The sequence below is a fragment of the Sarcophilus harrisii genome, chromosome 2, assembly GCF_902635505.1.
Source record: "Sarcophilus harrisii chromosome 2, mSarHar1.11, whole genome shotgun sequence".
In the NCBI taxonomy this organism is placed as follows: Eukaryota; Metazoa; Chordata; class Mammalia; order Dasyuromorphia; family Dasyuridae; genus Sarcophilus; species Sarcophilus harrisii.
This window is the reverse complement of record NC_045427.1, coordinates 474,425,119-474,440,067: the sequence shown is the minus strand read 5'-3', so window position 1 is coordinate 474,440,067 and position 14,949 is coordinate 474,425,119. Positions and strand designations below refer to the sequence as shown.

At 37.5% G+C, this 14,949-nt stretch overlaps 1 protein-coding gene across 2 annotated transcripts; it reads right to left on the bottom strand.

The window, feature by feature from the left end:
• Positions 1-1,837: 1,837 nt before the first annotated feature.
• Positions 1,838-13,931, bottom strand: HERPUD1 (homocysteine inducible ER protein with ubiquitin like domain 1). Of its 2 annotated transcripts, none has more exons than XM_031954545.1 (8): positions 13,268-13,931; positions 9,616-9,693; positions 9,460-9,525; positions 7,904-8,037; positions 6,468-6,590; positions 4,898-5,248; positions 3,589-3,694; positions 1,838-2,628 (listed from the first exon to the last, which is right to left on the bottom strand). In XM_031954545.1, exons 1-8 carry the CDS (start codon positions 13,400-13,402, stop codon positions 2,464-2,466), a joined length of 1,158 nt encoding a protein of 385 aa, XP_031810405.1. In that variant the 5' UTR covers positions 13,403-13,931; the 3' UTR covers positions 1,838-2,463. The 2 variants fall into 2 exon arrangements, with proteins under 2 accessions (XP_031810405.1, XP_031810404.1); XM_031954544.1 differs by lacking the exon at positions 13,268-13,931 and adding an exon at positions 10,876-12,780.
• Between the last annotated feature and the right edge of the window lie 1,018 nt (positions 13,932-14,949).

Here is a 14,949-nt window from a genome sequence, read left to right as displayed (position 1 = left end):
TTTCTCTGATTAGCCATGGAGATTTTTTTCAACTTCTATAGTCATGTTTGTACAATCTGACTACTAGTTTGGCAAAGCATTTTTTATTTCCTCCACCATTATGTACTGCTACCTCAATGATTTAAGTTAATGTGTATCTGCATGAATATAGGCTGAAGAATTGTCTCTTGTTACATTTTTGACATATTTATCATTTTAAACTTTTATAAACTTCTCGAAGGCCGGATGTTTTAGATTTTGTAAATAAATCACTCTAGTACTTAGTACAGTGCCACGTATCTAATACTTTTTTTTTTTTTGCTGAGGCAATTGGGGCTGACTTGCTCAGGTTGTGTTTGAGACCAGATTTGAACTCGGATCCTCCTGACTTCAGGGCTGGTGTTCTATCCACTGTGCCACCTAGCTCCCCCTTTAAGATTGTTTTTTAACCACTAAATTGCCACATATGGATTGATTCTATTTATCATCATCTTTGACTCAATAATTGCTTTATTGGATATAACTTTTACCCTACTATTAGGATCTCATGCTTAGGAGTAGGCAAGCCTAAGCTTGACTTTTTCTTCAGGATTCAAGACTTTCACACTTTCATCACTTTAGCCCTTCCAGCTTTCTACTCTTGTCTCATTTTCACAGCAGTGATTCTATGCAGCTAATCAGTATAATATGCCAGGCTGTTCTTGCATCCCTTGCTGTTATACTGAGGAAGGGTTACACAACATACTTTCTCTGCTCCTTACTACAGAACTACTATTACTAGATGTATGACAAATTTGGTACCTAATTTTAACTGGACCTTCACTGCTTTCACAAGATCATTTTGTTCTTCCCCGATTATTTTACTTCCCCTAGTGGCTTTGCCAAACCTTGTGAATCTTCAAGCTCTTACTTCACCCCACTCTCTCCCCCTCTTAGCAAGATATTTCCAATTTTAACTAGTCAGTCATGAGCTCCCTCCATTTCCATTCTTCTCCCAATTCTTCACCTCTTTTCTCCAATCAATTCTGCACAAAGCCATCAAAAGATCTTCCTAAAGAACCCATCACTCCTCTTATCCAAATTCTTCAAGGTTTACTTACTGCTAGGGCAAAATATAAAGTCCATAGCCTTTAAAAGCCTTTCATGGTTTGGCTCCAGAATGTCTTTCTGGATAGATTTCTCTTTATATCCTGTGCTTTTGCTTCCAGATGAATTGGCTGATCTCTTAAATCTATATTCTATCCCTGGACTCCCCCCATGCCTGGAAGGCATTCTCATCTCTGCCCCTTAGAATTTTAGCTTCCTACAACACTTATTTCAGGGGCTGCCTCTAGTAGTAAGCTTACTTTCATTCACTTAAGCAGATTGTAAAATCCTCGAGGGCAAAAGGACCATTTCACTTTTTCTTTTCTCTTAGTGTTTCCATTTCGAACACATAATAGCTATTTAATAAATGAATTGCATTGAATTCTCCCCCTCAGAGATCATCTCCAATGATCATTTTTTGAAGGCAGCAACTGTTTTTCGTTTTTTGCTTTTGTAACCCCAGAACACTACTGCTGCAAGATCTATCATTGGGTTGGAAAGTAGTGCTTTCTTAAATTCTTTTCAATGTTTGATCCAGCTTCAGTAAGAATTATCAATATTGCTGCTTGAACACACAAAAAAGGAGCATAATGCCGGTAATGTTCTTAACAGGTCCAAAAAACTTGCATGCATATGTACAATGTTTCATTTGCAGAAACAATTCTTTTAAAACAGCCAAATATAAATTAAGGCTACCTAAAAATTCAGTTACAATCTCAATTGTGATTACAGTAGACACATTCTAAGCTGTTAAGATGAAAGGAGTCTGTGCTAACCTCATTTGTAGGAAAACTTTATTGTACAGAAAACCCAGCAAAGGTTTCCACCTCTACAAATTTTCCCTTGGTTTAAAATAAAGCACTGCATTTAAAAAAGCAATTTAGACATATATCTTCCCTAGAAAAATCTTGCTAAAACATGTCTAGCAATTTCATTGATTATACAAAGTACTACACTTAGTGTAATTTAAACCACATTTAAAACATTCCAACAGGAATCAAATCACATGGGCAGAACCAAGCATTCTGCTCCTATTACATCTATGTACAAACACATGCAAACACACAACCTTAAGTGCTCTTCAGGCAAAACAGTGCAACACTAATGCCTTCTACTTAAAATGCTTATTAAACTAAATTCAGCATATATTAAGCTCTTTGGAATAAAGACATAGTAAGCACGATGTACTTCATGAAGTCCATAAACTCGTAACATGGATTCGGGATCCTGCTTTTTTGTATTTGCTTGGTCACAAAAGAACATCCCTGCTGGTTCTTTTAATTATTCGGAGTCATAGCCCTGTCCAGTTGAGAAGACAAGTAAGTCGTTAAGTTGGAGTTACACGACCCAGTCAGTCCACACTTGGAAAACTATCTAACAGCTAGGCAATCGAACTGGTTAGTTCACTACTGCTGGGGGGCCTTCTGGCAGGAGAGAGGCAAAGAATGTTTTGAAGACAAGCCATGCAGTGCTCATAATTGAAGGGCTGCCTTGTTGACCTTCCAATAAATCCTGCTGGGGAGGAACTAATCCAGGTTCTCCATCACCATCAGCATTTTCCTCCTATGAAGTGGTAATACATAGAGAAAACCATTAGAATTGACTATTTAAAAGTCAGCTTCCACATTTAAAGTAGCTTCTTCAGGAAAGGTCTTATGAAAAATTTATGACCTGGAGCTTTCTCCTTGCCTTCTCACCACAACTGATTCTCAAGATGATAGTTTGTTGATTGGCAGTGCCCATCAGGAACATAAAGTCAAAGACTTAAAATACTACAATTTATACTTTAAACAATTACTAAACTACCAAATTGCTACTTGATTAAAGACTACTTTATTTTAGGTCCTGAATGGCATGCTAAAATATATTCCTTATCTTTTAACAAACTCAAAGAGCATGAAAATCCCCAATTGTATAAATGAATGAAATTGGGAGGTGATTATTATTTAAATAACCTCCCTTTGTCATACACTTAAAATGACCTTTTTCCCAAAACATATCTATTCATAATGTGAGATATCCATGTATCTGAAATTCTTAAATTAGCAGAATCACTCTATATACTATTAGTACCTGTGACATCGTATGCTATCACGTTTTGCCACTTCAGTCTTGTCTGACTCTCTGTGACCTCTTTTGGAATTTCTTGGCCAAAATAATGGAATGCTTGCCATTTCCTTCTCTAGCTCATTTCACAGATAAAGAAACCAAGGCAAACAAGGTTAAATGATTTGCCCAGGGTCTTAAAAGTGTCTGAAGTAGGATTTGAACTTCCCAACTTCAAGTCTGGTGCTCTATCCACTGCATCACTTAGCTGCTCTGTATACTATCAAAACATAATCCTCCTTTAAGGATTGCTAATAATCTAATAGATAATGGATGAATTACTAGTTTTGAAGAAAACAAGTATTTTGCTTCTTATTTTTCTACATGGTTAAGGTATTGAAAACCAAAGGTTGAGATTTTATAATATAAAATGTCATGGTTAATTACTTATTTGTCTCAATACATAGAGTAACATACCTGTAAATTATTGTTCGGATCTTGATTAATAGGTACTCGAGGAGGCATATTATTTGGAATTTGTGGAGCTGGTCTTTGTCTAAATGGAAACCACCCAACGTGATGCCTTAAAACAAAGAACATTAAAGTAAACTAAAATGAAATGTCTTGTACAAACCTCGAGGCACATTTTGGATTTTCTCCTTCTAAAGAAGGAAACATAGCAGGCACAGTCTTAAAAAAATGATACCCGAATTTGGTAACCCAAATAGACAAATTCAAAAGAGAGCAAGAGAACTGAGCAAAATAGTCCTTGAGGAGTACACAATTTGACTGAAACACATCCCTCTTAACAGTGTCTTGGAAAAGTGATGCCTTCTAAATTCCTGACAACGTTAGAAAAGACTGGATAGCTTCATGCCTCTTTAATGTATAAGTACGTAGAGACAGACAACTGACATTGATGACATTAATTTAATAATCCATGACCTGGTCAGCTTTGCTGGCAAAGATGGACACATAAATATGCTGTTAACTCAAAATTGACAGTCTCTGTATTTTTCAATCAGGTTATATTTTTATGGCTTATACATGTGGACCATTTCATAAGAAAATAATTTTATCAATTTTTTTATAGCATATTTAAAGTGTTCCTAGCAAAATGGAAAATAAAATTGATCTCACAACCAAGCTTACATTTCCTCATTGCACACTTGCCTTGTAATAACAACTTACATCTATCAATTTCCTTAAGTTAACCAAGTAATTTCTTCATAACATCTCTGTGACGTAACCAGTGTCAGTATTACTCTGTCTCCATTTTACAGATGGGAAATGAAGCTTCAGGCAAGGTAAAGAATCTGCCTATGGCTCAAACAGCTAACCGTTGTGTTGGAGCCAATGATATGAACCCAAATCACCTAGTCTCAATCCAATACTTCTTCTCATACACTCTTATGCCCAAGTACCAGAATGATGGACAATTAGAAACATTATTCAAACACAGCCCTTAGAAAATGACTGAGACCAGCCTGTAAGGAATAAAAACTTCAATTGGTTTGAGTTACTGTGGGTGTGTATGTGTGTCGTTTGGTTTGAAGAAGTGTTTGGGTTTTTTTGTTGTTGTTGAGGCAATTGGAGTTAAGTGACTTGCCCAGGGTCACACAGCTAGGAAGTGGTAAGTGTCTGAGATCAGATTTGAACTCAGGTCCTCCTGACTCCAGGGCTGATGCTCTAGCCACTGCCTCACCTAACTGTTCCTGGGGAGTTGTTTTTTTTTTTTTTTGTAAAGAATATCTTGTATCAGGAAAAGAGAAAATTGTTTACTTACAGGTACATAACAAGTGTGGCACCCATAACCATGAGGAATCGGCTCAGAGAGGAGTAGAAATAGAGGATGCTAAGGAAGACCGAGAATGTGGTTGCTGAATAGATCCAATCCAACCAGTCACGATTCATCTCATCATCCTCTTCTACAAGAGGACCACCTTGTGCATTCATCCGCAAATTCTGATTGGCTCCTGGATTAACGACCACTTGAGCAGCAGCATTCTGATTGCCAGGCTGGTTTTCAGCAGGAAACTGATTGTGAATAGGTGCTGGAGTTGGTGTGGAGACTACAGGAATTTCTTGTGCACTTGGTGATGATGTAAAGGCCCCTGAAGCAGCAGTAGCTGCTAAACTGAAATTTTAAAAAAAACTAGTCAGTTTGATATATATATGTGTGTGTATATATGAATATGTACATACATAAACAAGTACATAAACATGCATATATATATATATATATATATATGCATGTATGTATGATAACCAGCAATTTCCAATCTGTCCCTGCTCCTGAGTGTGGAGGAATTTGATAAAAATGTAATTTGGAAATGTTTAACAATGTTTAACACAATGCAATACAGATAATGTTAATTTGTGGTTTTCTAAGACAATATGTGATCCTCCAGGGACCATTTCTTGAGTTTGACACAACTGATGGAAATAATGAAGCCAAATATTTGTGGAACTAATTTCAAGATACAAAATCCACTTACATGCATATATAACTAATACTTAGCCACCGAATTATAGGTTCAGTTCCTATTTCTATTCTCTAAGGTTTGTATTGCACTTAATTAATGTACATGGGTTTGATTCTCATGCAGATGAGGAAACCTGAGACTCCAAAAGATAAGGTGAATTGCCTAATAGTGTCAGGAGGAGGACATGAGCCCCACTGGTCTCTCCAGACTTTGTGTCCCAATTGTTCACACAATGCCATGGGTCCATTTTGACAAAACAATTTTTCCCCAGCCTTAAGGACATTTCATGACAAGGAAGCAGAATAACATGGTGAATAGGTAAGAACATAAGAGTTTAGACTGATGAGATGGGATTTCAAATCTTGCCTTTCATTTTTTTTTTCTTTTCTTCCCTGAGGCAATTGGAGTTAAGTGGCTTGCCCAAGGTCACACAGGTAGGAAGTGTTAAGTGCCTGAGGCCAGATTTGAACTCTGGTCCTCCTGACTTCAGGGCTGGTGCTCTAGCCACTGCACCAACTAGCTGTCCCTAGCCCTTTATTCTTATTGGCTGTATGTCCAACCCTCAGGAAACTCTAATACTAGAAAAACTAAAGAAAACAAAAAACTGCAGGTCTCTCTCTCTCTCTTTTTTTTTTTTTTTTTTGACATTGTGAGACTACAAGATGCTTTTAGAGATTAAAATGCAACAATACATTTCAATATCAATATTCATTACATGTCCACATACATCTCTCATTTATAGTCCATCTAAAAACATTTTTGGAACAATGCAAAATTTAGATTTGCAATATGAATTCTGAAGCCAATATCATTATTTGGATAGTTCTAGGAGATCTTATTGAGGTGAAAAAAATGAGTAAAAATACTTACTATTGCATGTAATATTGCCTGGCATAAATCTGTTGGAACCAGGAGAGCTGTAGCCAGCCATAGGTAGTATAGCCTGAAAAGCCAGGACTCACACCTTGGAAGGTCTGTTGAATTGCTTCCATTCTTATATTTGGAAATAAAAATGGAATAAACCAGTAAGAGTCAGAGGAAAAGAACTGATCAGATTATCCTGCAAAGTTCCATCTATTTATAAATCTCTATGTAACATGATTATTGGTCAGTACTAAACTGACACAGTAGGTAAATTTCTTTTCTTTCATCTTTTCTTTATAGAAATAGGCAGACATTATTGTCAATAGAAAATCTACCATCAAAAAGTTTACATTCTATCAATATTTATATTCCAGCTGTTATCAATATCTAATTCTTTTTATATCCCTATACCTCTTCCTCTCCACATTCATTAGGCAGAGGCTATGAGAGGGAATCTATACTTTGTTTTTGATGAATGTTTCTAGAAAGTGATCATTTTTGTTTCTTTTTTAAAGCTATCCAGAGAATAACAAAAGAAGCTCCACTTCAGTGAAATGGCAGCCCTCTGCTTAATTCAAATTGAAAGGTAAATGAAAAGATGACTAACACTGTAATTTTTGTCCCTTTCCCTCATTGCCACAAAAACCTTTCCCCCTAAAAGAGTAAATATGACATTCTAGATTTTCAGGATGATTATTTAACCTTTAGAGGATTGTTCTATAATGCCATTCAAACCCAAAAGACCTTTAAGCTTATTTATAGATCTTGCATAAATAACAAAGCACAAAACCCATCAAGCTTCCCTGCTCTTATGCAGTTTGGTCACATACTTGCACACCCAGCCATTCTCAAGACGGCAAACAAAATTTAAAAAAAAAAAAAGTCTATTCTTCCAAATCATCCCTGTCACATTGGCTGAGAGAGTATATGACAATATGAGAAGGGCCTTGATATTACTCAAGTTTGAGAGAATGAAATAGACTTAAAAGAGGTTTTTCATGTAACTGTATAATAAAATAAGACAACAATTGTCAAGAATAAGTTACTTTTTCTTCTTCTAGAACTCATAGGTTTGTAACTTATTTGTGAAATATTAGTAACTAGAAAAGATTACTATATTTATGGCAGTGGCTCCTAAACTGGGTATGGAAAAAATTGTATCTTTATTTCTATTAACTTATACCAGAAATTCACCAATTTCTTCAAGTATGAATGTGGGCAACAACATTATAAGAAGCAGTCCCTACCCAAAGGGGTCCATGGCACAAAAGGGATTCCAAAGTAAAGAAGGACTTTGCAAAACATTCCTTTTGTGATAAATGCCAAGTAGTTGCCTTTGAATTTATCAATTTCTAACATTCAGATTTATAGTGTTTTCATAAATTAGAAAGTATATTTGGTGTTTGCAAAAAACAATCTCAGGGTATAAAGAGTATACTTACCTTGAATTATTTTCCCATGCAAGTGAAGAAGGATTATGAAGAACATCCCTTTGCCTTAATCCACTACTTAAGGAATCCACAGAAGAATGTTGGTCTTGATTTAGTCCAGTAGGCTGCTCACTAGATTCAGAAATCTAAATAACACCAATATGTATATTGGAGGTTTAATTTAAAACAATGTAACTGATGTAAAATTGAGAAATTGAGTTTAAAGTGGTGTGGTTTGAGAAGGGGAAGAGCTTACAAATATTTCTTGATCTTGTGATATTCCTTTCTACAACTTAAATTTTTTTTATGCATAAAGCAATTGAAAATGATTATCTTTTCAATAATCTCCCCCCCCCTCCCCCCCGGCACCAAAATATTGTAGAAAGAGAACCAGATTTGGAGGCATTTAACATACTGGGTTTGTATGTTGGCTCTGACACTTACTAGCTACTGGTCCTAGATAAATTAAATCCTTTAGCATCCCTGAACCTCAATTTCTTCATTCATAAAAATGAAGTTGACACTTGTACTACCTCACTGTATTGTTATGAGAAAAGCTTTTGTAAAACAAATGAGTTTCATGATTATTAAAGTTTCAATGTCTAAAAGAGGTTCTGGAAGTTTTTTAAATATAGTACTTTATGGCTACTAAACAGTTTATACTTTCTTAATGTAAGCATTTTTTTTTTTTTTTGATGTCAGTCTAACAGACAGCCTTAAATTAGATGGTAATAAAAAAAAAATGAGGTGGGAAAATCCTTGGATATCATTTGCTTCAACTCCTTCATTTTCAGGTTTGAAAACTCAAGTCTATTGGCGAGAACAATTCCTGATGCTGCAGTGCATCTTTGTTACAATTGTGTAGGATAAATGCCAAAGCCAAATGAAATGAAATTCAAAACAATCTTTCTTGTATTTAATCTATCATATTTATGCAACACAACTAGAATTTCTAGAATATGGAGGTAGGTTATATGTCATGTTACATATCATGATATTTAAAAAAAAAAACCCTTAAGACTTCTATTTCTAAGAACAATTACTTTTGAAGTAATAAATAAACAAATAAATCTTGGGAAATAATGCTGAATGCCTAAGGGTTCTATAATCTGTAAACATCTTGTTTTTTTTGATGCCCAACTGAATATCCCATTACATACTAATGTCAAGGATAATAATTTGCAAAAGATACATACATAGTCACTCATTTACCTTCTATCAGTAGTTGAACACTATAGCCATGTCATACCTTAAAATGGTCTAATGCAATAAAAATATATTATAAAATCCCTGCTAGTCCATGAATTTGATTATGCAAATATATGTAGATCAAATCATATTCTTGTTCATATTAACTGTTTTCTTTCCTGCTGATAACTGTATATTAATTTTTATAAACTTTCACTTTATTTTTAAGGTACTATGTCTAATTTCTGATCCTTCCTGGGAAAAGAGAAAAAAGAATACATTACAACTAAAAAATTATTAACTTTAAGTTTAAATTCAACTCCTTTTTGCTTAAGAGTTTGGGTGACATTTTTCAAAGCAATACTAAAAGTTAGACTTACCTTTTCTGGCATTTTTGAAGGATTTCTTATACTGCAAACCAAATGAAGGACATGCCGTTTTTCATGCTAAAGTTAAAAATAGGTAAGATTCTTAAAGCTGAATTGAAATTGGCAAATATTTTGAGTAAATTCAAAGTTAATTTATAAGTAACATACCTTAGGTAGTATATCTCTGAGATAAAGGTGATCTAACAGCAGCTTTCCTGAATAAATTAATCTCTGGTCCTCTTCTCGCTTATTGAGGGAACAAAATGATAATCACAATTCAGTCTTTTATTATGGCAGGTCAATTCCCTATATACTGAAAAATCACATCTGCATAAAGATGTTGAATAAGTTAATTTTCCTCAACTCTCAGAAAAATAAATCCCTCAAAACATGCTGCTTTAACATAAAAATGTTAAATTTAGAAAGCACACTCAGTTGCTCAGCAGTTCTTATTGATAAATATTTAGTAATGCAAATTTTTTTCTACTCCCCTAAAATGCACAGGAAAAATGGCTTTATAACCTCCTAGTTATCTGACCACTGATTAAGTACAGTTGAATTTGGAACTTGTCCCAGGAAATACACAACGTGTACTTTTCACTCAATAAAGCAGAATTTGAATTGGATTTCTGAAACTATGCTCTTAAACTTTATTCTTCACAAAAACCAGGTAAGGACAATGTAACACAGAATTACTTTATCATTTTACCCCCAGGAAGAGGAAATTTCCAAATAACACTTAAAAGATGCCTGGCAGTTAGTTCCCTGAAATATGACAGATAAATAGATTGACGGATGGACAGACAAGAAACACAGACGTAGACACACACATACAGACATCTGGCAGTTTCTTGTCCTTGGGCACCTTTTAGAAGTGGTTTACAATTTTTTCCTAACTGGCCTTTTGTAAATAAATCTTCATAAGTAGCTATTAGTCCTTGCATAAAAGAGTTATATTATTTAATATGTAATGTTTGATACTGTTGGATAGAGAACCCTCAAATAAGGAAAATGTCTCTTCCAAATTCTAAATAAAGATAATCCCCTTTCCTTTAAAAATTGCTATATTCTTAGGAAGTCAGTTTAGTAGAATGGAATTCAAAAAGATTTTAGTCCAGAGCTCATCTCACCATAGATATGACTACTCTGGATCTCAGTTTCTCATTTGTAAAATAAAATGGTTGGACTGGAAGAACTTTATCTCTCTTTTTCATAGAGTACTACTGATTATGAGGCTGCTATTTAATCTGCAAGCCCGTTTGAAGTCTTTCCTTCTTCCAAAACCATATTTTCCAACTTTTTTTTCCAAAAATTTATTTTGCTGTGTCTCAATGACCACCTTTGTATTTTATACTACTGATATAATTTAATTTATATGCTGAATTTGGAGGGAAGGAGAACTTTAACAAGTTCACTGAATTTCTCTACCTTCTCAGCTCCTTCAATAGATGTTGGTGCATAAGCTGGAGTTATCTTCATGAAGACCTCTTGCAAATGTTTATCATGAATACTGAGATAGTAGATGACAAATATTCCATGAAATGATGTTTTTTGTTGTTGCCGTCTTTGGATGTACACTAAAACCAACTCCATCAATTCCTTCATTTATTTCTCCAATGAAAGCCATTCTTCTATTTAAATACAAGTTCCTTTTGTTTTCTGATTTCATTTTGAAGAATGTCAAGATTGACATGTTTCATTTCTAGTCACTAAATAAGGATTTCCCCTCATTTAAAATATCAACTGTTAAAACCTCTACGTAATTCTTAAAAACTCTGTAATTCTTAAGATTCTTCTCCCCTCTTCCCCCTTTCTCTGCCATTCTAAATATGAAAACTAAGCACCATTTTGGATTCTTATGTTTACAGGCTACTATGGCCAAAGAACTTCTCATCAAGGAGTCAGCCTTCTGGGGATGAATTGAGTCTCTTGAGTGGCTGAACTGTGCCAGAAAGCTGACATAATCTGTTGCTGGGACTCTCCTCCAACCCTTTCCTGGCAGAGGCTGTCAAGAGATTGTGCTTTGTTGACTAAGCCTTCAAGAACCCAGTTACTTAAGCAGTGCAATAGGACTTGCATGTGTTTGTAAACTCAAACGTTCTATAAATACCAGCTTAACACAATGCTTGATACAGAGTAGGGGCTATTTAATAAATGCTTGTGGCCTTGCCTTACCTATTATTATTACTTTATGCCACTAATTTACATGTTTAACAAAATCAAATGTTTTCTTACAAAATGTAAAAGAGCAAGCAATGAATTGAACAACAAACCAAACTAAAACTAGAAGGCTGGAATGAAAGCAACTGCATTAAAGCAAAGTAAAAAAATAAATCCCAGATGTTACTAAGTTTCGGAAAGTTTAATTTCTTTTTTCTTAACTTTAAATAAAATTGAACATGTTAAGCTGTGACAGTTTCTAAAAGAGATATTCTGTAATCTTTTCCTGCCCCTTTGGTTCTTTTTGCTCCCAATAATTAAGAACTATATAATTGGAAGCAAACATTACTATTGCATATTACATAAGGCCCTAGGGTAAATAAAGGAACTCACACATGATCACGTGGGGAAGGAAGGGCTTTAGGGAAAAGGCAATATTTTAATAACCCAAACAAGAGAGGACTCTGCCCTTCTGGCACAAAGTCCCATCACCTCGGGAAGAGTTCATCTCAGATAGCCACACAAACAAGAAAATGCCTCTGTACCAGAAAGAACACTAACTGATCTAAGTCCCTGTGATTGGAATAAAGAACTAGGAGAAAGAAAGGTGGGAAATAGGAGATTGGAACTCTTAAGCCAAGTCTCTCCTAGTGAGGGCAAACTCAGGATTGTTATAGTAACACTGAAAAGGATCAAGACAAGTCAGTGTTAACACTGAATATGGAAACCCACTGTTTACAAATTTGCAAAAGAAATATGTAATAGTTATCACCAAAACATTAAGAAACTTTATAATTTAAAAAAGAACTATGTCGAAGACGTTTAAGAAGATCTAATCCAGGCACCTCTTTTATTAGGCAAGAAACTGAGGTCAGAGAGGTGAAGCTTGATGAAGGTCACAGAATCATAGGCAGAACCGGAACGAGAAACCCAGGTTCCTTAACTCCCTGCTTTTCCCGATCCCATATGGCACTATTTCGGCTTCGTGGGGGTGGAACAGAGAAAAAACTGGGCTGGAGAAAGGCGGACAAACGGGCTGAGGCTGATGGGAAGATTAAAAAACTAGGGCGAGAGGTGGATTGGGTGGTTGGGAAGTCATGGGAAGAAGGGAAAGAAATGCAGGAAGACTTTTGGGTGGAGAAGGAATTGGAGGGAGGCAGACTCCAGGAGGAAGGGGAACTGGAGGGAGGGGGGAGGGGAATGGAAAGAGGAGTTAAGGGAAGTGGATTGGAGCGGGGAGGAGATGGAGGAGAGGAAGAGGCGGAGGTGGAGGTGGACTGAGAGAAAGAGACTCGGTGCGAAAACACAGAGCCTCGGAAGTGGGGAAATCCTGGCGGAGACAGCCATTGAGGACGAGACCTGGGGGCGGGGAGTGGGGTGATACAGATAAGAAGGGAGCTAGGAGCAGGAGAGAGGAAGAAGGGGAATCTGTGACAAATGGACGAGAGGACAGAGGGGCAGAGAGGGAGGTGGGGGAGAACGGCGATGGGGAAGAGGGAGAGCAGGTGACAGCTGCTAATAATCGGAGAGAGGCCTAGCCCATCTCTAAGGCTTTCCCCCTCCCCCTTAGCTCTAAATCGTCTCCTGGGAGCGGCGCAGAGGCCAGGCCGGCCAAGGGAGAGCACAGAAAAGGAAGCGGGGCCATGTCCCCCGGCCTCACCGGTCGCTCAGGGTAGACGCGGCTCAAGTGAGCCTTAAGGCGGCCCACGCTCCAGTTCAGGTCCCCGCTCAGTTCCAGGTCTCGGTGTCGTTGGTTGGGGCTCTTCACCAACAGGGTCACGGGCTCGGACTCCATGTCTTCTAGGTTCCCAAGGCTCGGCTCCGCCCGAGCGGCCTGACCAGACCAGAGAGACGAGAGGGCGGTGCCGGTGCCTCTGCTCCCACCTTCGCTGGGGACACAAACAGCCAGAGGAGCGACAGTTCCCAGATCTGGTGCGCGCGACCCCAACCCAGCTGCCTTTTATGGGCAGCCCCTCCCCACCTCTGCGAACGAATACACTGGATACACTGTGGCTGATGCCTATTGGCTAAAGCCGAGGTTCAGCCCCAACGTGGCCCAATCGGAGCCCAGATCCACGGATGGGGAAGAGAAGCTGGACTGCTGTGCATGGCCGCTGGCCCAAGTAGGGCGGGGCCGGGACGAACTCTGAGGAGAGACTGATGCAAGAGACTGGAGTTGCGTCACCCTGGTGCCCAGTGAGGCTAGGACTGGGACTTGGGGCTCAGGGGTGTTGGGGCGGGCCTTCCTTGAACCTCATCCCACCGGGCGGTCGAGCTCTGAAGTGACCATGGCCAATATCGCATCCTGCATCCATGGTCTCGAAATCTCTTTAAATTGTTTCGTCACAATGCACGCCTCTGCCCAGCCCGTCCCCTGACCACGGACTCCCCCCCCCAACCCCCCCAGATGGTAACTTTCCCCTTCGCTTCAAACCCCTTCTGTCTGATTTTTGGCAATTTTCCTCAAGTATTCTTAAAGCATTTTTATCTGGATCCCTCTTTCGACCCTATTACTTCCTACCTTCTAGTATATGTTATCTGTGTAGATAGATGTTAGCTCCTTGTGTCTTCGTTGTCTTTGTAATCCCGGAGCCTTGCAGTGCTTTACACGTAGTTGATGCTTGATAAATGTTTATGACGTCAGGTTGAATTTGATGCTTCAGCCCACCTGCCTTCAAGAGCTAGTATGTCAGAAATGACATAGGATATGCCTTAAGAAACCCCAATATCATAAAATAGAAGAATTTAGATCTCGGAAGGATCTTAGAGATCATCTCATTCCATAGAGGCAGAAAATGAGAGGGCAGAGAGGGAAAGTGACTTGATCAAAATTGCAGAGGTGACCTAGGAGATCGGGAGTATTGAGTTGTAAATCCAGCCTTTGCCACTTATATTTTACCTGTGTGACCTCATCAGATCACTCAACCTTCCTGGGCTGGTCAGTTTTCTTACCAGTAAAATGGACTAGATGGCTTCTAAGGTTCTTATGATAGACTTGTGATTCAAACAAGTTCCAAATGTCAACTTAATGTATGCTTTCATTATATCTGAATTCTTATCTTAAGAAGTTTTGAATTCTTTGAATTAGCAATTCTTAACCTTTTGTGTGTGTGTCATGGACCTATAAACCTATAGATTTCTTCTCAGAATCATGTTTTAAAATACATAAAATAAAATACATAAGATTACAAAGGTAATAAATGATACTGAAATAGTTATAAAAATATTTAAGAAATAAATTCACCATCTTCAGACCAAGACTGCCTGATTTTAAAGATCTCCCTTACAAGATTTTTTTCCTCCAAACAGTTTTCAAATTGCTATTTCTAAAGCACAGATCTG